General features: G+C 52.8%; 1 protein-coding gene across 1 annotated transcript in view; it reads right to left on the bottom strand.

The window, feature by feature from the left end:
• The window catches only part of PCDH17 (protocadherin 17), a 151,923-nt gene extending 132,221 nt beyond the window's left edge, over positions 1-19,702 (bottom strand). Inside the window, exon 1 of the mRNA XM_056862123.1 lies at positions 17,081-19,702. Coding sequence (XP_056718101.1) covers positions 17,081-19,702 — 2,622 coding nt within the window. The remainder of the gene's footprint in view (positions 1-17,080) is intronic.
• Positions 19,703-27,453: the final 7,751 nt, after the last annotated feature.

Here is a 27,453-nt window from a genome sequence, read left to right as displayed (position 1 = left end):
CCAGTTGAAGCCGACCAAGCGGCATCGCGGAACAGCGTCCCGCTCACGGAGGGAAGCTGGGGCATCCCTTTTCCTAAGAGGGCTGTGAGCAGGTGAAAGGGTTGCCAGCTTACAAGGGGGGGGGGGGCCTGGAGAGCTCCCAGAATTACAACTGATCTCAAGGTGACAGGCCTCAGTTTGCCTGGAGAAAATGGCTGCTTTGGAGGGTGGGGGGACTCTATCAGCTTGCCAGCTCCAAGTTGGGAGATACCTGGAGATTTTTGCAGTGGAGCCTGAGAAGGGCAGGGACTAGGGTATCCAACCTCCAGGTACTAGCTGGAGATCTCCCGCTATTACAACTGATCTCCAGCTGATAGAGATCAGTTCACCTGAAGAAAATGGCTGCTTTGGCAATTGGACTCTATGGCATTGAAGCCCCTCCCCAAACCCCACCCTCCTCAGGCTCTGCCCCGAAAACCTCCCACTGGTGGCGAAGAGGGGCCTGGAAACCCTAGGAGGGACTTCAATGCCTTAAAGTCCAGTTGCCAAAGCAGCCATTTTCTCCAGGTGAACAGAACTCTCTCACCTGGAGATCAGTTGTAATAGCAGGAGATCTCCAGCTAGTACCTGGAGGTGTCAACACTAACTTTGTGGCATTATACCTAGGGTTGCCAACTCTGGGTTGAGAAATACCTGGAGATTTTGGTGGTGAAGCCTGGGGAGGGCAGGTATTTCCCAATCCAGAGCTGGCAACCCTAGGTGTAATGCCACAGAGTCCACCCTTCAAAGCAGACATTTCCTCCAGGGGAACTGATCTTGGTCGGCTGGAGATCAATTACAACAGCAGGAGATCTCCAGGTGCCACCTGAAGGTTGGCAACCCTAATTATACCATGCTGGTATTCCTCCTTTCCCCAAACCCCGCCCTCTCCAGGCTCCACCCCCAAACCTCGAGGAATGTTCCAATGCAGTTTTGGCAACCCTAACTGCTGAGGATCCATTGTGGCTTCTTTTGGAGCTCAACCCAGAAATCCGTCAGGTTAGACACGGCTCACCAGGTAGATATTTTGATCCCCCAGAACACGTCTTGTTTCTGCAAAATGGCATTTGGCCCTGCGAGTTCTGAAGCCTGATTTATTTTATTTATTGAGGATGTTCATAGGCCCACCCTTTCTCCTGGGCACCTGAGGACCCGAGTTGGGTAACAACAATGGAAAAACAATTTTATAAAACCAGTGTTAAAAACAACAGTTATAAAAGCATTTAACACAGTCTACAAATACCTTACACCACCCCTCTGCCCAATAAGCTGTCTGGATAGAGTTGCCAGCCTCCAGGTGGGGCTTGAAGATCTTCCAGAATTACAACGCATCGCCAGACTACAAACATCAATTCCCGTGGAGCAAACAGCAGCTTTGGAGGGTGGACTCTATGGCCTTATATCTTGCTGGGACCATTCCACGAACAGGCCAAACATGCCCATCCATACATTTACTAAGGCATGTGTCCTAGGAGAGAGCCAGCGTGATACAGTGGTTAAGGTGTCAGACGAGGGCAGGGGTGGGGAACCTCAGGCCCGGGGGCCGTATGCGGCCCCCGAGGACATTTTTTGTGGCCCTCGGGAGCTCCGGGGCCCTGCTGCAGAGGCAGGGCGCAGGGCAGCCCTCCCAGAGGGTGTTCCTGACGCCACGGCTTACAGTGGCGCTGCGGCGCCCTTTGGACCTTCTCACCGACTGTCGGCTGTTGAGCAGTGAGAGGGAGGGGGAAAGAGGCTAGCGGCTCCCGGCGGCAGAGCATGCATGCAGGAGCCAATCGGGCTTCAGGGGTGGGGGGGCTTTTGTGGACTCTGGGGAGGAAAGGGCATGGAGACTGGGGCCTGGTCGCGCGGGGCTCTGTGCGCCGCCGAGTGTGTGTGTGGGCAAGGGAGGCTGGGGCCCGGTTGTGCGGGGCCAGCGGGTGTGTGTGTGGGGGGGGGAAGGCTTTTCTCTCTTTTCTTCCTCTTTTTCTGTCACTCTTTCTCCTTTCTCTCCCTCTTTTTCTGTCTCTTTGTCTCCCTCCGTCCTTTTCTTTGTCTCCCTTCGTCCTTTTCTTTCTTTCTCCCTCTCTCTCCATTTCTTTCTCCCTTTCTCTCCCTTCCTCCCTTTTCCTCTTTCTCTGTTTTCCTTCCTCCCTTGCCGATCGACTGTGGGCTGTGTCCCCCCTTCACCTTATTTGCTCGGGCGCACTGCTGGCTGCTGGGAGTGGGGAGGGGGGCACCCTGCAGGCCTTCTCTGTGTGGCCTCCCCTGAGGTTGCCAACCTCCAGGTGGTGGCTGGAGACCTGGCAACCCTAGCCTCTTCTTCCCGCCACCAGGAGATCGACACCTGGTATGGCCCCTGAATGATGTCATAAATGTGCAAATGGCCCTTGGCAGGAAAAAGGTTCCCCACCCCTGGACTAGGGTCTGGGAAACCCAGGTTCGAATCCCCGCTCTGCCATGGAAACTTGCTGGGTGACCTCGGGCCAGTCACGTACTCTTAACCTTGACCCTGGCAAGTATTTGGATGGGAGACCTCCAAGGAATACCAGGGGTGTGACGCGGAGGCAGGCAATAGCAAACCACCCCTGAACATCATTTGCCTTGGAAAGTCTATGGGGTCGCCATAAGTCAGGACTTTTCCCATCTGCTTGAACTTGCTTGAGATCACTAGACAGGATTTCTCAGGGATTTTCTCGTCTGGAGCATTTATCTTTTCCCAAACAAAAGAGCCCATGTTTACGCTCGCTTCAATTATATCATTAACTCCTACTAACTAACAGAAAATTGCTATGCTTGCGACAAAGAGGATAAACGCAAGATTAAAAACAATGTCTCTCTTGTGACATTGGAGTTTTCTGATGTTTCTACACATTAGCAGCATCTTAAAAGATCTCTCCTCTCTTTCTGTTCCAGCGCCCTCCGGCCCTATTGAAGTTCCTCAAAGTAAAAACAGAAGTTTCTTCAAGCAAAGCAATGGAACAATAAATCCCAACCGGCCAAACAGCGGGGACCCAACGTATGGATTTATCCTTCCCCCTCAAAATCTCATCTCTTCTTCTGAGATGCAACTAGGTACACCCGGTGATGAGGTTGCATTGGGATTTGACAGTAATCTTTCAACATGTCGTAAACATCAGCTGCCTAGAAGTATTACCGACGGTCCCTACTTTATCTTCAAATGTTACAGGCCTGCCTACCACAGTAAACCCCGGCGATTCTCAGCTTGAAATGTTTCTTGCAAAATGGGCTTTTTTCTTTGTCGCCGGTGCTCACTAAAAAAGCTGCGGCCACGACGTGTCTCTTATTCTGCCTCCGCTCGCGCTACAGTATATTTACAAACCTCTCCGCCGTGCATCACAAGGGCAATTGTAAATATTCCCTATGATCATTGGCACAACTTGCATATGTAGATACTTCTTGACGGCGACGCGTCAGTTTAAAGCATCTCTATCTCCAACTTTCCCTTTATCCATCAACTCTTTCATCTTTTTTTGGAAACGGGAAGGAACCAAAAGCTTAGCTTGTTTGCCAGAAGTATTTAAAAAAGAAAAAAAACCAAGCCTCTTTCTTGTTAACATGAAATTACTGCAGTTACCCACAGCAGGGTGTGTGTGTATGTCTGATTTTGCATACGACCGTGCCTACATTTGAAGGAAATGGGAGAACATCCGTCTTCAAGTGATTGAGGAGTGATTTAAGAGTGGAAGAGTTTGAGAGAGTGCTAGAGGAACAGAGCAAAGGCCCATGATTATCCAGTGTTGGGTTGCCAAAAGAGGTCTCTCAAAGCTCCCAAATAAGGAATGGAAATCTTCCCCATCTGTACCCATCAGTTAGCAGTGAGGTATACTGTCTCAATGTATGGAAGGTCCATTTAAGCGTGACAGCTAATAGGCGCTGATCAACCTCTGCTCCAGGGGTCCCAAGCCTTTTTGAGCCTGTTTGTACCTTTGGATACCAGAGGAGGTGGAACCCACCACAAAATGGCTGCCAGGGGAGGCGGAGCCCACCACAAAATGGCTGCCGCCGAAGGCGGAGTCACACACACAGAGGCAGCCGATGTATTTTTGAAATACGCTGGGAAAGACGAGTGAGAGAGGATGAAACCAGCAGCTGTCACTGAAATAATGCTATTTTAATCTGTCCAGCCGATCAGATCTCCAGTGGCCAATCAGATGTCCTGCAAGGCAGTTCCCCACCTGGCCCCACCTACTTTCTAAAAACACTTGCTGGGCTCCAAGAATGGTATTGGTGGGAGACATGGCACCCATAGGCACCATGTTAGGGACACCCTGCTCCACTCTATATATTTACCTAATACTGTGCTTCTTAACTAAGGCAGGGGGCATTGAGAGTTTAGTCCATCCCTTCTCCCCATTTGCAGTGGCTTCAGACAGCTGGTGGTGGGGAAGTTATTTTATACTGCCCTCCCCACCCTGAGGATGAAATCCCAGTTCCTAGGTTCCTCCCCCAGGCACACAAGATTTAAAAAATTCTCCCCTAGGCCCTTGCACAAAGCAAGGAGGAAACAAATCTGAATGTCTAACCTCCCCCCCCCCTGCCGCCAATCCTCCTCCATTCACAATATTTTTACTTGTGGCTTAAATCTGTTGTCTTGGAAGTTCAGAACCACTGATCCCATCCTCAACAATAAATCTAAATGAGTGATCATTACAAGGTTTTCTGGGGGCCAATCCCAGAAGTTCATTATGCATTCTGTGAATAAGTGCTTAGGCCCAGTCTGAATCGACTGAATTGATGGTGAGGGGTCTGGAGACCAAGTCCTATGAGGAAAGGTTGAAGGAGCTGGATATGTTTAGCCTGAAGATGAGAAGACTGAGAGGGGATATGAGAACCATCTTCAAGTACCTGAAGGGCTGTCATATAGAGGAGGGCGCCAAGTTGTTTTCTGTTTCCCCAGAAGGTTGGACCAGAACCAATGGGTTGAAATTAAATCAAAAGAGTTTCCGCCTAGACGTTAGGAAGAACGTTCTAACAGTTAGGGCGGTTCCTCAGTGGAACAGGCTTCCTCCGGAGGTGGCAAGCTCTCCTTCCCTGGAGGTTTCTAAGCAGAGACTAGATGGCCGTCTGTCAGCAATGCTGATTCTATGACCTTAGGCAGATCATGAGAGGGAGGGCACCTTGGCCATCTTCTGGGCATGGAGTAGGGGTCACTGGGGGTGGGTGGGGGGAGGTAATTGAGAATTTCCTGCATTGTGCAAGGGGTTGGAGTAGATGACCCTGGTGGTCCCTTCCAACTCTATGATTCTATGACTGAGAATCTCTAGCATTATGTGAGAGAGCAATCCCATTCTTTGTCGTGCCTACCCAACACACCTTAAGTTTTTTTTTTAAACTAACCCACCCCCCCACCCCCAAATGCTTCATCTTTTCTTCTTGGCACGGAACAACTACGGACACCTCCAGGTTTTATGCCTTTTTTCCAGGCCCAAGTCCTGTGCTTTTAACAGACACGCCGAAATTAAAGCAGTAAATGTGTTCCTTGCCATTAGACACCGATGTCATAAAAAGCTTCCTTGGTTCACTTCTGGGCGTCGGGCTGCTGTGAACGGCAAGGTGGGAAAACACTGGGCGACCTGAAGCGACCCAGACGCCACCGAGAGGGAAAGCCTTGCGGATTGGGAGCAAAGACATCTGCACACATGTTAAAGTTAACGTTCAGTCAGCGTCTAATACTCGGGAACAGGCTGTCTGGCACATTTCCCCCCTGCTCTCTTTGCACAGAACACAGGTTCTTTTTCCCTCTTTTGATCCTCATGCCACCTCTGCAAAGTAGGTTAAATTGAGAGACAAGAGAGGAAATGATTGGCATAAGGCCACCCAGCAAGTTCCATTGACACGCTTGCCAACTGCCCGCCAATCCACCGGGCTGCCCGCCGACTCTCAGCTGGCCAATGGGCAGAAGAGGGTGAGCTGAATGAGGGAGTGATCATCACTTCCAGGTAAACCCAGAGGTGATGTAGACGATCTTGCATTCTCCCTGCAAAACTCTATGGTTTCCACTTCTGGGTTGCATCACCCCAGACCCAGAAAGCTCCCACCGGTTGCCATGGGGGACTTGGCAACCCTATCCATCGAGGGTTGCCAAGCCTAGTTTGGAAAATGGCTGGAGATTTGGGGGAAGAAGCTGGGGCAGGCAGTGTTTAGAGAGGGGAGGGACCTCAGAGGAGACGTGATGCCATAGAGTCCACCCTCCAAAGCGGCCATTTTCTCCAGGGGGGCTGATCTCTGATTTCTGGAGATTAGCTGTAATTCCGAGAGATCTTCAGGCCCCACCAGGAGGTAGGCAACCCACTCTATCGGATTTTATGCATTCTCAGTTTCCTAGTGTCTAAGTTCCTGTTTCTTCGTGGGTTTTTCTTTTTCAGTTCTGCATGTGTTTTGCTTCGACATCAAACAGCTTTCAATGAAGTGTTTCTCCCTGCAGTTTGGATCAGCAGCTTTTTATGCTTGACAAAAATTGGTGTTATCTCAAATTGACCACTAGAGGGAGGAAAATGCATGCAGAACTGACCCCACTTCCGATGAAACAGGAAGTCAGATGTGAGGAAACTGAGAATGCATAAATGCCCCATGGCAGAGTGGAGATTTGAATGCAGGTCTCTTGGGCTCCAGGCCAAAACTCAAGCAGTATACCACACTGGTATAAACAAAACTGACATCATACGCAGCAGGACTGCACAGTTAGCTATATCATCTACTCTCTTTATGGTTGCCAACCTCCAGGTAGTTAGAGATCTCCTGCTATTACAACTAATCTCCAACCGATAGAGATCAGTTCACCTTGACAAAAAGGCTGATTTGGCAGTTGGACTGCTTTGGCATTGAAGCCCCTCCCCCCCCAAACCTCCCCCTCCTCAGGCTCTGCCCTAAAAACCTCCCATCGGTGGCAAAGAGGGACCTGGCAACCCTAACTCTCTTATGTATTTTTTGTGGAGTAAAATACTTTATGGCCTGCATACGCATCCACCCACATCTCACCAGCTTAGGGCAGACTAATATCACAACGAGATACTCTACTACCAGGGCAGCTAGCACACTGTTACTCTGCTTTCACTTAAGTAGCTCAGGAATCCTGCCTTCCTCCTTGTTATCAGGTAAAGTAGAGCGGTTACATTGAGATTGCCCAGCAGGCTTGCCAACCTCCAGGTGGTGGCTGGATATCTCCCGCTATTACAACTGATCTCCAGGCAACAGAGATCAGTTCACCTAGAGAAAATGGCCACTTTGGAAGGTGGACTGAATGGCATCATACCCTGTTGAGGACCCTCCCCTCTCCAAACCCCACTCTCCTCAGGCTCCACTCCAAAAATCTCCAGGTATTTCCCAACCTGGAGCTGGCAACCCTATCGCCCAGAGAATTTCAGGACAAAGTAGGGATGTGTACAAATGGACACATGAAGCTGACTTATACTGAATCAGACAATTGCTCCATCAAGGTCAGTATTGCCTACTCCAACTGGTAGCGACTCTCCCGGGTAGGGTTGCCAACCTTCAGGTACTGTCTGGAGATTTCCTGCTCTTACAACTGATCTCCAGCCAACAGAGATCTCCAGCTAGTTCCTGGAGGTTGGGGAGAAAAACGGCACCTGGAGGTTGGCAACCCTAGCTTGACTCCACCATTTTATGGGCACTCATAATGCTTTAGAAAAGAAAAATCGACCTGCACACAGACATCAAGCACTGCAGCTAATTCTCTGTGGATAGGAAGAGTATTTTCCCCGAATGGGTAACCACCCAGATTTAACAGAGCATTCAGCTCAACAGTGACTTTGAGGGACTTACAAGAAGAAGAAGAGTTGGTTCTTATGCCCTGTTTTTCTCTACCTTTAAGGAGTCTGAAAGTGGCTTACAGTCGCCTTCCCTTCTTCTCCCTGCAACAGACACCTTGTGAGATAGGCGGGGCTGAGAGAGTTCAGAGAGAACTGTCACTGGCCCAAGTAGGGTTGCCAGGTCCCTCTTGGCAACCAGCAGGAGGGTTTTGGGGGCGGAGCCTGAGGAGGGAGGGGTTTGGGGAGGGGAGGGCCTTCAATGCCATAGAGTCTAATTGCCAAAGTGGCCATTTTCTCCAGGTGAACTGATCTCTTATCAGCTGGAGATCAGTTGTAATAGCAGGAGATCTCCAGCTAGTACCTGGAGGTTGGCAACCCTAGGCCCAAGGTCACCCAACAGTCTTCACATGGAGCAGTGGGGAAACAAACCTGGTACTCCAGATTAGAATCCACTGCTCCTTGTGGAGGAGTGAGGAATCAAACCTGGTTGTCCAGATTAGAGTCTGCCACTCTTAACCACCACACTACACTGTCTTCGGACATAGGGTTGCCAGCTCTGGGTTCAGAAATACCTGGAGTTGCTGGGGGTGGAGCCTGGGAAAGTTGTGGTTTAGAAAGGGGAGGGACCTCATATGGGTATAATATCGTAGGGCGAAAACGCATGGTCGCTTTCGCCTCCTTTATTCCCTGTTTCAGCCAGGATGGAACGCAGTTCAGCGAAAATGCATGTGTTCGATCCTGGCTGAATCCTGGCTGAAACAGGGAATAAAGGAGGCGAAAGCGACCATGTGTTTTCGCCCATAGAGTCCACCCTCCAAAGCAGCCATTTCCTCCAGGAAAGCTGATCTCCATTGTCTGGAGACTAGCTGTAATTCTAGGAGATCTTTATCGGCTAGAGATCAGTTGTAATAGCAGGAGATCTCCAGCTATAACCTGCAGGTTGGCAACCCTAGTTAGAGAGGGCACATGGAACACAGTTGGGCTTATCCCAAATTCTGGAGTTCATTGGGGGGGGGGGAATCCCCAACCCACAAGTCAATCTCCGTTTAGACATTAGGAAGAATCTTCTGTTAGAGTGGTTCCTCAGTGGAACAGGCTTCCTCAGGTGGTGGTAAGCTGTCCTTCCCTGGAGGTTTTTAAGCAGAGGCTAGATGGCCATCTGTCAGCAATGCTGATTCTATTACCTTAGGCAGATGATGAGAGGGAGGGCATCTTGGCCATCTTCTGGCCACTAGGGGTGTGGAGGGGGGAAATAATTGTGAATTTCCTGCATTGTGCAGGGGGTTGGGCTAGATGACCCCGGTGGAGCCTTTCGATTCTATAATTCTAAGTAGTAATATAGTTTTTTAAATGTCAATGGGCAGGTTGGCCTGCTGGACTGGTGCCAAGAGACATGCTCATCGTTACAACTAGGGAAAGAAGGAGCCAGGCCTCTAACCCTGCTGCGTTTGACCGGCCTCATGGACAGAGGCCAGGATTTGTCCAGCAGGGCTCCTGTTACTTGGAAGAAATTCAGGAGGGGAAGCTTTCCAACCCACAGCAGCTCCATGCCAAGGAAGGAAGCAAAACTGTGTCTCTGTCCCTTCCACTTGCCAGGAACTCAGGGATCCACTGCTAACCGGCTGGACTGGAAGGAACAGTTAAGCTTGGCTCCAAAGGAGTCTCCTACCCCACGGGCTGCAGAAATGTGATGCTGCAGCCACTTAATTACAATATTAAAAAGGTAAAGGTCCCTTGTGCAAGCACCAGGTCATTCCTGATCCATGGGGTGACGTCACATCCCAACGTTTCCAAGGCAGACTTTCTTTACGGGGTGGTTTGCCAGTGCCTTCCCCAGTCATCTTCCCTTTACCCCCAGCAAGCTGGGTACCCCTTTTTCCGATCTCAGAAGGATAGAAGGCTGAGTCAACCTTGAGCCGGCTACCTGAAACCAACTCCCTTTGGGATCGAACTCAGGTTGTGAGCAGAGCTTAGGACTGCAGTACTGCAGCTTAGCACTCTACGTCATGGGGCTCAATATTACAATATTACCCCCCCTAAAATATGTAAACATTACATTGACTTTGATGGAGCTAGGACAGTGTCCCCAATAGGGTTGCCAACCTCCAGGTACTAGCTGGAGATCTCCTGCTGTTACAACTGATCTCCAGCCAATAGAGATCAGTTTACCTGGAGAAAATGGCCACTTTGGCAGTTGGACTCTATGGCATTGAAGCCCCTCCCCTCATCAAACCCCACCCTCCTCAGGCTCCGCCCCAAAAACCTCCCACCGGTGGTGAAGAGGGACTTGGCAACCCTAGTCCCCAATCTTTTGTAGCCTGTGGGCCCCAGTGGAATTCTGAGAAAAGATGGTGGGCGCAGCCACAAAATAGCCACTATGTAGGGTTGCCAACCTCCAGGTGGTGGCTGGAGATCTCCCGCTACTACAACTGATCTCCAGGCGACAGAAATCAGTTCACCCAGAGAAAATGGCTGCTTTGGAAGGTGAATTATATGGTATTGTACTCCACTGAAGTCACTCCCCTCCCAGGGTTGCCAGCTCCAGGTTGGGAAATACCTGGAGGTTTTTGGGGAGGAGCCTGAGGAGGGTGGGGTTTGGGGAGGGGAGAGACTTCAGTGTCATAGACTCCAATGGCCAAAGCAGCCATTTTCTCCAGGTGAACTGATCTCTATGGGCTGGTGATCAGTTTTAATAGCAGGAGATCTCCAGCTAGTACCTGGAGGTTGGCAACCCTATCCCCTTTCCAAACTCCACCCTCCTCAGGCTCCACCTCCCCCCAATCTCCGGGTATTTCCTAACACAGAGATGGCAACCCTACTATCATGAGAGGCAGAGGAGTAATTTTATAAAATACATTAAAAAAGAGGAGTAAGAGAATAAAGCCAACACTTTCACACAGCCCAAATAATGCACTTTCAATCCACTTTCAATGCACTTCGAAGGTGGATTTTCCTGTATGAACTGGCAAATCCCACTTGTAAATGATCATTAAGGTGCACTGAAAGTGGATTGAAAGTGCAGTATTTGGGCTGTGTGAAAGTGCCCATGAAGCATCTACCGAAATCACATCTCTGGTGGCCATGTGGTTGCCAACCTCCAGGTACTAGCTGGAGATCTCCTGCTATTACAATTGATCTCCAGCAGATAGAGATCAGTTCACCTGGAGAAAATGGCCGCTTGGCCAATTGGACTTTATGGCATTGAAGTCCCTCCTCTCCCCAAACCCCACCCTCCTGAGGCTCCGCCCCAAAAACCTCCCATCCGTGGCAAAGAGGAATCTGGCAACCCTAAGTGGCCAATCAGAAGCCTTGCTGGACAGCAGCCACCTGGCCACACCCACTTTCTAAAAATACTCAGCGGGTACCAGGAAAAGTGTCAGGGGGCTCCATAGCGCCCCCCCCCCCCAGGCACCATGTTGGGTACCCCTGAGGTAGGATGTGGAGTTAGGATGGCACCGAAGAGTGCTTATTTAAAATCTCAGCCTCTGTGATCCTGGTTTTTTGAAGTATGAAGAGGGAGACATTAGTCCACTGTTGAAAATGTATGCTGCCCTACCTGTAGCAAGTTCTCCACGCCCAACAGGGGCTGTTTGAATGCTTCCTTTCCACGGTCGGGACGGTTAGAATATTATAGAAACCACAGAACACCTTTTTTTAAGGGAGGAAATGCCTCTTTCAGTTTTATATAGCTGTCAGGACAAAATAATAATAATATCACACAGTATACACTGTTTAAGAAAGCACGTCAACCGACTGGGATTTTATACCACATTGAGGACGGTCTCTGTCCGCATGACAGATATCACACCTTTTTAGCAAAATAGAGTTTCCAATATTTAAATAGTTATTACAGTAGATAAGTAGGTTTGGGGTAAAGGTTTGTTTGTTTGTTTGTTCTTTGGTATTCTGGCTACTCCACTTTACATTTTGTTTTTAAAAAAGACATGACTTAAACAAGCGTCAATGGCAAAAAAAAAAACCAACAACCCAAAAACTATTTAATGCATGAATTATAAATCAAATTACCTCCAGTTCTGCCCTAACCTAATCTTCTTCCTCTAAGTGTCACTTTTTGTTAAAATCAATTTCAGATCCTGAGTATTGCTCACCTCACCTAATTGATAGCAAAACACATCCATGATAAGCATAAAATGAAATTGTTTCTGTAATACAACTCAATAGTGGGCTGAAAACCAGGTTGCGGTGACCTTGCATGGGAACCCCCCCCCACACACACACACACACACACACACCACATTTTTAAAAATAATAATAAAATTCCACAGGATCCAAGACTTCCGTTTTAGGTCCCCGAGTTGCCACTAATAAGGTATTTTCCTCTCCCACCAACCCACCCCCCTTTCTGTCCTCAGGTTCTTGTCTTCTAGGATAATGCCAATCATAATGACAGACACAATGTGCATTAAAAGGAGGCAAAGACAATTGTAGGAATCTAAGTGCATGTGTGTTTTTGTGCATGTAATTGGCATGTACCCAGAGGGCCGTTCCAGGGTTGCCAACTCCGGGTTGGGAAATTCTTGGAGACTTGAGGGGTAGAACCTGAGGGAGTGTGGGGTTTGGGGAGGGGAAGGACCTCAGTGTGGTATAATGGCAGAGAGCACCCCCTCCAAAGCGGCCATTTGCTCCAGGGCAACTGTGCCCAATAAGTCTGGCAACCCTGTTTCCTGCCCCTGATGAATCCCAGCCCCTGTGAGTCTGTCCATCCTTGTCTTGGGTTCTAATTCTCAGTCCCCTTCAAGTGTAACTGGAGGAAGTTTGTAAAGTAGCTTTTGCACCCCGATCTCTATGCTTGCTTACTCAGACATAAACCATACAATGAAGCATAATCCCAAATCAGTGCGCATAGGATTACAGAGATCGGTAGGTAGACAGAGAATAGCCTAAACAGAACCGAAAGCCATTTCAACTCTCTTTTTGATGAATCAAGGGCAACTTCCGTGAACATAAAATGAATCTGTGTCACTCAAGGTACAGTGAGGGAAAAAAGTATTTGATCCCCTGCTGAATTTGCCCGTTTGCCCTCTGACGAAGAAATGACCAGTCCATAATTTTAATGGCAGGTGTATTGTAGCTGTGAGAGACAGAATAACAACAGGTAAACCCCCAGAAATCCAGAAGACAAAAGTCAGAGATTAATGTGCATTATAATGAGTGAAATAAGTATTTGATCCCTTTGCAAAAGATGACTTAGTACTTGGTGGCAAAACCCTTGTTGGCAATTACAGAGGTCAGACGTTTCTTGTAGGTGGCCAACAAGTTTGCACACATCTCAGGAGGTATTTTGTCCCACTCCTCTTTGCAGATCCTCTCCAAGTCAGTAAGATTTCGAGGCTGATGTGTAGCTACTCGAACCTTCAGCTCCCTCCACAGATTTTCAATGGGATTAGGGTCTGGAGACTGGCTAGGCTACTTCAGGACCTTAATGTGCTTCTTCTTGAGCCACTCCTTTGTTGCCTTGGCTGTGTGTTTTGGGTCATTGTCATGCTGGAATACCCATCCTCGACCCATTTTCAATGCCCTGGCTGAGGGAAGGAGGTGCTCACCCAAGATTTGACAATACATGGTCCCGTCCATCATCCCTTTGGTGTGGTGGAGGTGTCCTGTCCCCTTAGCAGAAAAACACCCCCAAAGCAGAATATGTCCCCCTCCATGTTTGACCGTGTGTATGGTGTTCTTGGGGTCGTAGGCAGCATTCCTCCTCCTCCAAACACGGCGAGTTGAGTTGATGCCAAAGAGCTCGATTTTGGTCTCCTCTGACCACAACACTTTCACCCAGTTCTCCTCTGGGTCATTCAGGTGTGCATTGGCAAACTGCAGACGGGCCTGTACATGTGCTGTCTTGAGCAAGGGGACCTTGCGGGCTCTGCAAGATCTCAGTCCCTTCACGCCGTAGTGTGTTACCAACTGTTTTCATGGTGACTATGGTCCCAGCTGCCCTGAGATCATTGACAAGTTCCCCCCGTGTAGTTCTGGGCTGCTTCATCACTGTTCTCATGATCATTGCAACTCCACGAGATGAGATCTTGCATGGAGCCCCAGACCGAGGGAGGTTGACAGTTAGGGTTAAGGTTAGGATTTTCACCTTCTCACCAAGCTGCTTGGCAATAGTCATGTAGCCCAGTCCAGCCTTGTGCAGGTCTACAATCTTGTCCCTGACATCCTTGGACAGCTCTTTGGTCTTGGTCATAGTGGCTAGTTTGGTATCTGATGGATTGATTGCTTCTGTCGACAGCAGAACCCTAACCCTAACCCTAATCTGGCTGGTTGATAGGGGATCAAATACTTATTTCACTCATTATAATGCACATCAATCTCTGACTTTTGTCTTCTGGGTTTCTGGGGGTTTTCCTGTTGTTATTTTGTCTCTCACAGCTACAATAAACCTACCATTAAAATTATGGACTGGTCATTTCTTCGTCAGAGAGCAAATGGGCAAATTTAGCAGGGGATCAAATACTTTTTCCCCTCACTATACCTTGTGGCTCAGAACAGCATAGGAGAAGCAGCAGAGGGGGAAAATAACAAACAAAAAAGACATTTGCCAGTGAATTGAACAGCCATTTCTCCACCGCCTCCTCCGAAATGCATTGCAGTAAATTATCCTCCAACATTTACTACTGATACAGAAAAGCAAGTAAGTGCAGGCCATTTCCTGTTCTCCATCACCACCAGGAAAACTTAATTCACAGAAGGAGGTGGTGGGATTCTGGATTGTGCCACTTCATATTTCGAGGGGTGTGTGTGTGTCAGAGTTTTGAATCCTTCCTCTCAAAAGCCCTCTCTCTGCATAGGGCGCTCACACACTAGAGATATTCTTTTCAATGTACAAGTCTACTACGTATAGGAAGGATCTATTTGGACAGGGATTCCCACCCCCACGGGGGAGCATTCAAAAATACGACTCCCCACGCTTGTGCTTCTCAAGTGGTGCAGTCCAGAATTCACCCCCTCCTTTTTTCTGTATAATGTATAGATGGACTCTGAAAATGCATCCCAATAAAGAACAGCTGGTGTCAGTGGAACTAATTCGACTCAAAGCCAAGGTGTTTTTTTCAGAGGTCCAAGCTGGAGGGCCAGAATCCACTTTCTCTAGAACAATCCTATAAAAAGCATGGACCCATAAGGGGACCTAAGTGATAACCTCAAAGACCTTTGGGGGAGGGGGTCATTGCCATGAAGCAAAGCAAATGATGAACTTGCTGGAAGTAAACCCAAGCTAAGGTACACCGTCCCGTCTCGAGGGGAAAAATTAAGGACGAAGTTCAGCCCTTTAATTTCAGCCCCTTCAAATCCCACTGATTTCACATGGAGCTTTCGCTGTGCACTGAAATCCCAACCCCATGATTATCCTTGGGTTTCCAAAGAGCTCAATTCTGGCAGGACTGGATCTATTTCACAGCCTTTGTTTGCAAAGAAAAGAGGGGCATCGTTTAAGGCACAGTGTGACCCACTTAAAAAAATATTAAATCCTTTAAGGCCGGTTCACACCCTTCTGTATCTCCGGATTTCTCTGCATTTTGATTCCTGGCTGCTTGCGGTGTCTCGAGCAATGGGAATGAGGTGATGTGAAAGCAGTCGCCCGTGCACGTCCCCCCTGGATCCGCGACTGATCCGATAATGATCATGCACGTGTGAACCAGTCTGAAACCTTTTCCCGCCCATCAAACGCGATGGCAGGCCAACAAGAAATATGTTTGTTCGTTTGTTTTGTCAACTGGGGGCATCCTACGGGCAGAAGGCACAATCCAGTCCCAGTGGGGCCCCTTCCAATCCCACTGATTTAAACCGGAGGGTTAAAATTGTGCCTGAATCGCCCCTGTGAATATCACAGGGACCTCACTGACTAAACCATGGCTGCATTCTGCTAGGCTGGCTCATCTACCTCCACCGTTTCTTTAAAGCCACGTTTTGTTATCTGTCGAGGCAAATTAAGAGGCAGGGGCAGTAGAGTCCCAAGAGAGACCACTCTGTGTCCAAAAGAAAGACCTATATGGGCACCTACATTTTAACAGGTCATTTTAAAGATCGGAAACAGACAACGAGCAATATAAATCTCCGATTTTACACAAATGGGAAGCTTCATGTCTGCCCTCTGCAGTTTTCTTCAGCTCAGATCCCAAATGTGTGTGAAAGTGAACAATGCCTATCATCTCCAGTCCGCAACAAGTGGGACAAGTCTTCACACCACCTTTCGTCTCTCCAAGGAACATTGTAGAGGGGGTAAACACCCTTTCCCCATGAACACACGAAGCTGCCTTATACTAAATGAGAACCTTGCTCCAAGGTCAATCCTGTCTACTCAGACTGGCAGCGGCTCTCCGGGGTCTCAGGTAAAGGTCTTTCGCATCAACTGCTACTTGATGCTTTTAACTGGAGATGCCAGGGATGGAACCTGGGACCTTCTGCATGCCGAGCGGATGCCCTGCCACAAAACCCACAGCCTAACCCCCTGGTTCCAGAGCCTATCTCAGCTTCACAGTGCTGCAATGCTTTATTGCTATGGGTTTTCGGACAGGTCCTTCTAGGAGCAGCACTCCTCCTGGTGCCGATGGACCAAGAGAAGAGGCAGGCTCCAAGGTGAGCACATGGAGCTACCTTATACTGAATCAGACCCTTGGTCCATCAAAGTCAGTATTGTCTACTCAGACCGGCAGCTAGCTCTCCAGGGTCTCAGGCAAAGGTCTTTCACATCACCTATTTGCCCAGCCCCTTAACTGGAGATGCCGGGGATTGAACCTGGGACCTTCTGCATGCCAAGCAGAGGCTCTGCTACTGAGCCACAGCCCCTATAATGCATTATAATGCTTTATTGCTATGGGTTTTGGAAAGGTCCTTTTTAGGAGCAGAAGTCTTCCAGGTACCAATGGACCAAGAGAAGAGGCAGGCCCCAAGGTGAACACATGAAGCTACCTTACACAGAATCAGACCCTTGGTCCATCAAAGTCAGAATTGTCAACTCGGACTGGCAGAGTCTCAGGCAGAGGTCTTTCACATCACCTATTTGCCCAGTCCCTTTAACTGGAAGTGCCGGGGATTTAACTGGAGACCTCCTGCACGCCAAGCAGATGCTCTACCACTGAGCCATGGCCCCTATCATTCTTTATAATGCTTTATTCCTACGGGTTTTTGGAAAGGTCCTTTTTAGGAGCAGAACTCCTCCTGGTGCCGATAGACCAAGAGAGGAGGTGAGGCCCCAAGGTGGGAAGGGCGGGACCCCTGACCCCGGTGGCCTCTGCTGACACACACAGAAAGCACTCCTAAAAGATTCCTACCTGAATTATGGACATCCTGCTGGGGGGTGCTTCAGTGATGTTAGTCCCTTGCCCCGTGAAGCTGGTGTGGCACCCCACGGGGCCCTGCGGCACGGTCAGGTTGTTGGAGGCGGGCTTGAGGTACATCACCTCCGAGCGGGGGGAGCTGAGGGGCAGGCGGGTCTGGTAGTCGAAGTACATGGGCGAGGTGGCCAGGGAGGGGCTGCTGACCACGTTCATGACATTGAGGGGCCCCCGGCTGTCCTCCCCTTCGCTGGGCACCAGCATGATGTCGTTCTTGCTGATCTTCTTCTTCTTGCCTTTGCCCCCTCCGCCGCCCCCTCCCCCACCGCTGCCCCCTCCCCCTCCCCCCAGCTGGGGATGGCTGTACTCTGCGATGCGGCAGTTGTAGGTGCGGATCTCCTTGTTCTCCCGCTTACATTTGACAGCAATGGTGATCATGGCCGCCAGCAGGATGATGGAGACGGTGCTCAGGGTGACGATCAAGGGAAGGGAGAGGTCCCAGTGGGGCCGCCGGTGCTGCTCGCCATTCACCTGGGGCTCGCCGGCTTCCGGCAGGGGCCCGGCCAAGGCCCGGACAATCAGCTTGGCCACGGCAGACAGGCTGGGCTTCCCATGGTCGCTGACTTTGACCACGAGCTCGGCCACAGGGCTGAGCTCCTCCCAGTAAGGGTGGAGGGTGCGGATCTCCCCGCTCTCGGGGTCCATCTCGAAGAGGTGCTCCTCGTTGCCTTCCACGATCTCATAGGTGAGGTGGCCGCTCTCCCCGAAGTCGCTGTCCAGGGCCCGGACGGTGCCCACGGGGTAGCCCACGCCGGCGTTGCGGGGGACCTGGAGCTCGGCCGTGTCGTTGACCAGGGTGGGCAGGACGATGACGGGGGCATTGTCGTTGACATCCAGGACAGTGACCCTGACGGTGGCGTTGCTCTCCCGGTGGGGGGAGCCCGAGTCCTTGGCCAGCACGTGGAACTCGAAGTGCTTGGTCTGCTCGTAGTTGAAGCTTCGCAGGGCGTAGAGGGCCCCGTTGGTGGGGTTGATGGAGACGTAGGTGAAGATGGAGACGTCCCCCACGTGGCCGGGGAGGATGAAGTAGGAGACAGTGCCATTTTGGCCCAGGTCCGGGTCCTTGGCCAAGACGGAGCCCAGGTACTCGCCAGGGATGTTGTTCTCCGGCACCTGCAGGACGTAGAGGTTCTTGTTGAAGCGGGGCGGGTTGTCGTTCTCATCCAGGATCCGGACGGTGAACGATTTGGTGGAGTTCAATGGGGGGCTGCCCCCGTCCCTGGCCACGATGGTGACGTTGTACTCGTCCTGGACCTCCCTGTCCAGGGGCCGGTCGGTCACCACGGTGTAGAGGTTGTCGTAGTTCTCCTCCAGGGCGAAGGGGGCCGCCCCGTCGCCCCCGCTGCTTTCCCCCTGCACCCGGCACTGGAGCTGCCCGTTCTTGCCCGAGTCCCGGTCGGTCACCCGGACCAGGGCGATGACGGTGCCCGGCGGGGCGGCCTCGCTGAGCGCCCCCTGGCGGACGGAGACAAAACCGATGGCGGGGGCATTGTCGTTGCGGTCCACCAGCCGGACGGTGACCTTGCAGTGGGCCGGGACGGGGTTGGGCCCCAGGTCGCGGGCCTGGACATCGATCTCGAGCAGGGCCCCCTCCTCGTAGTCCAGGTTGCCCTTGACCCGGATCAGGCCCGTCTGGGGGTCGATGCTGAAGAGCTGGCGCACCCGCTCGGGGGCGTAGCCGCTGAAGGCGTAGAGGACCTGCCCGTTGGTGCCCTCGTCGGCGTCGGTGGCGTTCAGGTCGATGACCGCCGTGCCCAGCGGGGCGTTCTCGGGCAGCTCCACCACGTAGGCAGGGGCCTCGAAGACGGGGCTGTTGTCGTTGGAGTCCACCAGGCGGACGTTGAGCTGGACGGTGCCGGAGCGGGGCGGCTGCCCGCCGTCGAGGGCGGTGAGCACCAGGGCGTGGTGGCTCTGCTCCTCGCGGTCCAGGGGCTTCTGGACCACCAGCTCGGGGAACTTGGAGCCGTCGCCGCGGGCCTTGACGTCGAGGGCGAAGAGGCCGTAGTCGTCGCGGGCCAGCAGGTAGGTGCGCAGGCCGTTCTCGCCGGCGTCGGGGTCGTGGGCGCCGGCCAGGGGGAAGCGGGTCCCCGGGGCGGCGCTCTCGGCGATGTCCAGGTCCACCTGCTCGGCGGGGAAGGCGGGCGCGTTGTCGTTGAGGTCCTGCACCTCCACCTTGATCATGCAGATCTCGCGGTCGTCGGCGAACACCTCCAGGGAGAGCAGGCAGCGGGCGCTATAGCGGCACAGCGCCTCGCGGTCCAGCCGCTGCTTGGTGTACAGCAGGCCGCTCTCGGCGTCCACGTCCAGCAGGTGGGGGGCCGAGTTCTCCAGCACGCGGAAGCTCGACTTGCCGCCCCCGACCCCTCCCCGGCCGCGCTCCACCGACGGCGAGCCCCCGCCGCCGACGACGCCGCTACCTCCGGGCTGCAGCCGGGCATCGCGGCCGATGTTGCCGATCACCGTGCCGGCGCCCTGCTCCTCGGGCACCGTGTAGTTGAGGTTCCTGAGCGTCCAAGCCGGCGCCCAGCACAGCAGGAACCAGAGGGCCGTCGGGGGCATCCCCGCGGGACGGCAAGGGAGCCCCCCCGCCCCGCTCCGGGACGCCCGCCGGCCTCTCCCCCGCCCTCCTGCCTTCTCCTCGGCCTCCCCCTTCCCTTCCTCCCTTCCTACCCCCCCTTCTCAAGTTCCAGGACCTGTTGCGCCGAAAGATCCGTCGAGCCCCGGCACCACCATGGAGGGAGGCGGCAGGGCGGCGGGCGGGCAGGGGGGGGGGGCTCCGGGCTTCCTCTGCTGCAGTCCCCGCTTGCTCTGTCCAACTTGGAGAGGAGGAGGGAGGGAGGCGGGAGACAAAGCCGGCTTCTTCTTTTCCGGAGGGGGAGATCGCAGGGGGGGGGGACCAAGAGGGAGGGAAGGGGGGGCTTCGATCTCCGCCGAGACGCCGCTCTTCTCCCCCCAGATCCTTAACTGGGGGGCGGGGGAAAAAAAGAAAGAAAAGGGAAGAAAAATCACCAGGCGATGGCGGGGGAGCAGAAAAAGGCACCCGGGGACGGTTCTCGGTTGGAGGAGGCGAGCGGGCGCCGGCCGGCCGGCTGGCTGGCTCCCGGGCGCGATCCGGGCGAGGGGCGAGCCGGAGCCCCGGCCGGCGTCTCCTTCAGAGCCTCCTCTGCAGGCGGAGAGCGGCTCTCCGGGGCTGGGCGGCGGCGGAGCGCCGCATCTCGCCGGCCGCCAGCCTCCGGTGCCTGGCTGGCCGGCTGGCTGGTTCTCCCGGGCGGGCAAAGGCGGACGCAGCCCCGCGCCTCCCTCTGCCCTCCGCCGCCGCCGACAGCGAGAGGCTCAAGAGGGGCGGAGGGGGGCGAAAGCACCGGCTCCCGCCGGCGGAACCGGAGCCTCTCCGGATTTGTAGTTCCGACACGCCAGGTCTGGGTCTGGCGGGCTTGGGGAGAGGAGGGGAGCGGGTCGCGGAGCCCCCTTTCCGAGACGAGCGTCCTCCGGGGTCTCTCTCTCTCTCCCCCCCCTAGGAAAAAAGGGGGGGATAAGCCCCTAAGCTGCCCTCCCGGGCCGGTCAAAGGCGGGCGAGCGGGAGCTGCCGCCGCCGCCGCCTCCGCTGCTGTTGCTGCCGCTGCCGGTTCTGCAGGCGCCGCCGCGACCACATCGCCCGCCTCTCGCCGCCGCCGCCTCGGTGCGTGTCTGGAAGAGCCTGCCCTTTTCTCCCCCCCCCTCTCCCTTTCCCCCCCCCCTCTCTCCCCCTCCTCTCCGCTCGCTGCAGTTTAATTCCAGTTTTTGCTCGCGCTCCGCGCCGCGCGCACGAGCGCCAGCCGGGGAGGGAATCAACAGGCGGCTCGGGGGCTGGACGCGGGGATTAAAAAGAGGGGGGGGGCAGAGCGATGGGAGGGGGGGAGGAGAGAGGGAAGGGGGACCCCCCCTCTCCGCGCGCGCACTGGCTCACACACGCACGCGTGCACCGGCACACACGCATACACACCGAGGCACCCGCAGGCACGCACCGGAGCTCCCTGCCAGGGGGAGAAAAAATACAGCCTTTTGCATGCGCCCCGGCGACGAGCCCCCCACCCCACCCCACCCCGGGCCGTTCCGTCCCCCAAAGAAAAAGTCTCCCCCACCCGGTGACCAGACCCGGGGCATTTGGCGAGCGAGGCGTCTGCAGGATGAGGGGGGGGGGGATGGGTTGATCGCTGTGTGTTTTAAAGGCGGCCACGATTCTCTGGTTTGATGTTAGAGGATTTCTTTTCTTTCTCTCTCTCTCCCCCCCCCTCGGGTGATCTGACCAGGGGCATTTGGCAAGCGAGTCGAGGCGTCTGCAAGAATGGGGGGGGGGGAGGGTCGATCGCTGGAGTGGGGGTTGTTGTTTTTTTTAAAGACGGCCACGATTCTCTGCTTTGACGTTAGAGGATTTCTTCTCTCTCTCCCCCCCCCCCTTTTATTTACTGGGGATCGATCGGGTGGCGGCTGGCACAGAAGGCGGCCGGGCAGACTCTCCCCCCCCCCCGTTTCGTCCAGCCCCCGGTGGAGGCGCAGCCAGAACTGCAGGTGTTCCGCGGCGGCTGGGTGAGTCAGAGGCGAGCCCCCCCCCCCTCCCATCCCCGCACACACACATCTACACACGCGCGCACTCGCACACACGCGCACCAGCGCCGCACGTTGTTCCCCGCGCGGGCGGCGAATCGCAGCAGCCACCCAGAGAGGACACGGGCCGGAGAAGGCGAGGCGGTAGCATGGAAGGGAAGGGGGGGGGAGGAAGGGTGTCCATCCCAGGTCCGCTTTTGACCGTGGAACACCCCCCCCCTCCAAAAAAAAAAAAAAAGAACACACAACGACAGCGGTATTTCTGTGCCTCAAACTGGAATAGCACGTGTGAACCGTACGCGGGGAAGGAAAGGGCCGCCCGACACGCGTCCCGCGGAGTAAGTTTCGGCCGGCTTTTGATGTCGTGTGTGTAAACCAACCCAAAACGAGAAAGGGAGCTCGCCGCTTCGTTTCGGGCGCGATTGCGACGAGGCCGGAGCTCCGCGTGCAAATAAAATATTTTAAATATATTATTGTTTTGTAAACTGCGATCCGACTCTAGTTGCTCGTTCCCACGAACGGGTCCGGGTCAGGCCTGCGACTCTGCCCCGCCGGCAACAGTTGGGGAGGGGAGGGGCCCCGCCCTGCCTGCGCCAGCCGCCCCCTCGCACTCCGCCGCCGCAGGCAGACTGACTCGAGGGATTCTCACGCCGCCGCTTCCCCCTCCAGACGGAGCCCCGGCCAGCCAATCGCGGCCCGGGCAGAGGCACCGGCCTCCCCGCCCGCCCGCCAATCAGGGGCCGGCGCCGGGCGGGCTGGGGGGCGGGACCAGAACCCCCGCGGCTCCCGGCGTGTCACTCAGGCGGTCAGGTCAGATGGGAGAATCCAGCGCGGCGGTTCCGACGTGCCGCAGCCCTGTCTCGCGGCAGCGGGTTAGGATGCACGCAGGAGCTCCTGCGCGGTTAGGGGGGAGGCGAAGGAGCCTGAGAGGGTGCGCGGGGGGGTCGGGTCTTTTTAACACCACGCTGGGAGAAAATCCAGACCAGGCTGATGAGTGACTGTGCAAAATAATATTAAAAATAAAAATGCGGGAGTGCCTGTGGTATGAAAGGGATGGGTCATCTGCGCGCTTACTTGGGAGCAAGTCTTCTTGGGCTGAACGGGATCTGCTTCCAAGCCAATAATATGCACAGAGTTAGAATCAGAGAATCATAGAGTTGGAAGGTCATCTAGTCCAACCCCCTGCACAAAGCAGGCAATTCACAACTACCTCCCCCTCACACTTCCAGTGACCCCTACTCCATGCCCAGAAGATGACTAAGATGCCCACCCTCACATGATCTGCCTAAGGTCATAGAATCAGCATTGCTGACAGATGGCCATCTAGCCTCTGCTTAAACACCTGAGGGAAGGAGAACTCACCACCTCCCGAGGAAGCCTGTTCCACTGAGGAACCACCCTAACTGGTAGAAAGTTCTTCCTAATGTCTATACGGAAACTCTTTTCATCAAATTTCAACCCCTTTGGTTCTGGCCCGACCTTCTGGAGCAACGAAAACAACTCGGCACCCTCCTCTATGTGACAGCCCTTCAAATGCTTGTATAGTATAGTGTAAATGTAACTTTTATATGCACTAGGAAACCAAAAAGTGTGTGTGACTCACTTTAGAATCTTAAGAGCTGGAAGGGACCACCAGGGTCATCTAGTCCAAACCCCTGCACAATGCAGGAAATTCATAACTACCTCCCCCCACACACACACCCAGTGACCCCTACTCCATGCCCATTGTAGGGCTGCTAGCCAAAGAGAGAGCCAGAGTCATTCCAAAACTCATGCAGTCTGGTAGCACCACTCAAATAAATTCTCCTCATTCCTCTTTACCCAGTTTCTTCCTGAAATCCAGCAATCGCTTTCTTTCCCTCCTTTTCACAATTCAAAGTCTTGTTTCTAATCAATTCGGTTTTGATCAAAGAGGAATTTGGGGGGGCAGGAAGGGAGATTCTGCAGACTCTTCCCTCCTGCTACAGCACCACCCTGTGGCGTATTGCAGAAAACAGTGGCAAAAGAGGAAGGTAGGAAAGAGAAACCAAAGAGAAATTGAAGAGAAATCTCACTTTTAAAAGGAGGGGGGGGGTGGAGAATAAGTGGAACCGATGGCCATATCTTTTTTTTAAGTGAATTTCAGAAACAGAAATTCCCCAAATCATGGTGTCAGAAAGGCCACCTCTGCACCCAGAGGCAATAAGGTTTTGAATACCATTGCTGGGAAGCAGCCTTTGTTTCAGCCTACCAGGGACCAAAAGTGGCTTACATCATTCTCCTCCTCCTCTGTTTTATCCTCACAACAACCCTGTGAGATAGGTCAGGCTGAGAGTGTGTGACTGGCCCAAGGTCACTCAGCAAGCTTCCCTGGCAAAGCGGGGATTCAAACCTGGATCTCCTTGGCCCCTGTGGGCTCCCTGTGGGCTCTCCAGGGCATGTTTTTGGCCGCTGTGTGAGACAGGATGCTGGCCTAGATGGACCACTGGTCTGATCCCACAGAGCTCTTCTTATATGTACTGAATTACCAAAACCATCCTGTTCACATCTGGAATGAGGGGTGGGCTTTCGAGGTAAGTTGGCTAGCCAGCATTTCTGGGCTTAGACATCCCTAGGAAAAAGAAGAAGAGGAGGAAGAAGAAGAGTTGGTCTTTACACTCAGCTTTTCTCTACCGAAAGGAGTCTCACAGCAGTTTACAGTCTCCTTCCCTTCCTCTTCCCACAACAGACACCTTGTGAGGTAGAAAAAGAAGAGTTAGATTTTATATGTCAACACTCTGTACCACTTAAGAAAGAATCAGACCAGTTTACAATTGCCTTCCCCTCCCCACAACAGACACCCTGGGAGGTAGGTGGGGCTGAGACAGCTCTAAGAGAGCTGTGACTAGCCCAAGGTCACCCAGCTGGCTTCAAGTGTAGAAGTGGGGAAACCAACCCAGTTCACCAGATTAGAGTCCGCCGCTCATGTGGAGGATAAGAGATTCAAACCTGGTTCTCCAGATCTGACTCCACCACACCACACCACTGCTCTTAACCACTGCCTTATACTGCTTTATAGTGAATCAGATCCTTGGTCCATCGAGGTCAGTATTGTCTACTCAGACTGGCAGCTGCTCTCCAGGGTCTCAGATGGAGGTCTTTCACATCACCTACTGCCTGGTCCTTTTAACTGGAGATGCCGGGATTGAACCCGGGACCTTCTGCATGCCAAGCGGAGGCTCTTCAACTGACCCATAGCCCCTCCTGATTAGATAAATAGATGTTCCTTGTTCTGCAGCCACCCAACTGACTGATTGAGCATCACAGCGAGGAGGATACCGATGCAGTTCCTGAACATTGGCGGCATGTGAAGCTATCAGCATGCCCTCCTGGGCCCTTCCAAGGGCTCTGTTCATCCCCCTGCCTGGTAGTGCCACAGATCCAGGAGCAGAAGGGTTAGAACATAAGAACATAAGAAAAACCATGCTGGATCAGACCCAGGGCCCATCAGGTCCAGCAGTCTGTTCACACAATGGCCAGCCAGGTGCCTCTAGGAAGCCCACAAACAAGCCTTCCAATCTGGCAGCCATCACCTTGAACCAGCCCTGGATATTTGAGGTCCAGGAGCTCAAGCCTGCCCAGATGTCACCCATTCACATGGCCTGGGAAAACTTATACTCTCCTGTGCAGGCTTGCAGTTAATGGCTCTAAGCTTGCAGTTAATGGCCCGGCCCTCTTATCATTCAAACTTTTGCAGGCAATCAGCTCTTGGCTTGGAAAAGAGAGTTCTTGGGCTAAGCCCTTCCTGCCTGGCCATCTATCCTAGAGTTGATGCTTGCATCTGCTGATTCAGTTTATTTATTTGTGTGTGTGTGTGTTAAAGGCCGTCAAGTCACTTCCGACTCATGGTGACTCTATGAATCAATGTCCTCCAAAACATCCTATCCTTAACAGACTTGCTCAGGTCTTGCAAATTGAGGGTCCTGGCTTCCTTTATAGAGGCAAACCATCTCTTGTTGGGTCTTCCTCTTTTCTGGCTGCCTTCCACTTTTCCTAGCATGACTGTCTCTTCCAATGACTCTTGTCTTCTCACAATGTGACCAAAGTACAATAGCCTCAGTTTAGTCATTTTAGCTTCGAGGGTCAGTTCAGGCTTACTTTTGATCTGTAACCCACTGATTTGGTTTTTTTGGGGTGGTCCAGGGTATCCGTAACACTCTCCTCCAACACCACATTTCAAAGGAATCGACTTTCTTCCTATCAGCTTCTTCAATGTCCCACTTTCACACCCCTACATAGTAATAGGGAATATGATGGCATGAATTAACCTGATCTTGGTTGCCAGTGACACAACCTTACACTTAATGATCTTTTGTTAGTTTACTTACTTATTTACATCATTTATATCCTGTCTATCACCCCAGCGATGACCCAAAGCTGTTTATGCCACTCTCCTCCATTTTATCCTCACGACAACCCTGTGAGGTAGGTGAGGCTGAGAGTACGTGACTGGCCTGAGGTCACCCAGTTAGTTCCTATGGCAGAGTAAGGAAGCTGAATCTGGGATCTCCCAGATACCAGTCCGACACTTTAACCGCTACACCACACTGCCTGTGTTGCATCTTCACCTGTATAAGCATTGAGAATCAGACCCTTGGTCCATAGAGCTCAGTATTGTCTACTCAGACTAGGAGCGGCTCTCCAGGGTTTCAGGCAGAGAGGTCTTCCACATCTCCTACTGCTTGGTCTTAGGAATTAGTCAATGCATGTTTCTTTTTACCTGGGAATTAGTCAATGCATGTTTCTAAAAATAATAATAATAAAAAAGATCAACTGTACATTGTACCTGAGTTCAATGTAACTTCTGTAGAGGGCCAGCATCTTCCCGAGGTGTCAGGCTGACCTTTAACATGATAAACAACTTAAATTATTTTTATACAAAAAATAATGCAAATGGGAGATACCAAGGATGGAACCCTGCATCTTTTGCACGCCAAGCAGATACTCCACCACTCAGCCGCCTGTAAATGATCGATTTGCTGTCACTCAGCTGCTCCTCCAGCGTGGTGTAGTGGTTGGAGCGGTGGACTCTGATCTGGAGAACCGGGTTTGATTCCTCCACTCCTCCACATGAACGGCGGAGGCTAATCTGGTGAACCGGGTTGGTTTCCCCACTCCTCCACAAGAAGCCAGCTGGAGGACCTTGGGCTAGTCAGAGCTCTCTCAGCCCCACCTACCTCACAGGAAGTCTGTTGTGGGAAGGGGATTTTAAGCCGGTTTTGTTCTTCCTTAAGTGGTAGAGAAAGTCGGCATAGAAAGCCAACTCCTCTTCTTCTTCTTCTCCTGCACCCGATGCCCGTCCCAGGATCTTTCGGGGTCTGCCCAGTCTGCTTTGGATTCTCTTTTCGCGCACCAACCTGACCCTTCAGCCGCTTTCTTGCACTGCCAAGATGAACCCCCCTCCCGCCCCAGTTGCCTTTGGTCCCCCTTCTCCGACGCCAAACGCCGGGAAATGGCCGGGGGGAGGCGGCTTAAGACAGTCCGGGAGACAGTCCATCCGGAGAAGCCCCCTTAGCATTTCCCAGCCGACCACCCCTGGGTGGCGTTTCGGGGAAGGATGGCGCTCAGCCCGTCCTGGTGGGTCTCCCGCGCCCCCTCGTCCACAAGCAACTGCAGGCGGAGCCGTCGGCCTACGGCTTGTAAGGAAAGAAATTGAAAGCAGGTCTTTTTCTAAAGGGGGAGTGGGTGGGAGAAATAGCCCTCCCCCC

Source organism: Euleptes europaea, chromosome 16, assembly GCF_029931775.1.
Source record: "Euleptes europaea isolate rEulEur1 chromosome 16, rEulEur1.hap1, whole genome shotgun sequence".
Classification (NCBI taxonomy): domain Eukaryota; kingdom Metazoa; phylum Chordata; class Lepidosauria; order Squamata; family Sphaerodactylidae; genus Euleptes; species Euleptes europaea.
Note: the sequence above shows the minus strand (reverse complement) of the source record. Positions and strands in the feature narration are given on the sequence as shown.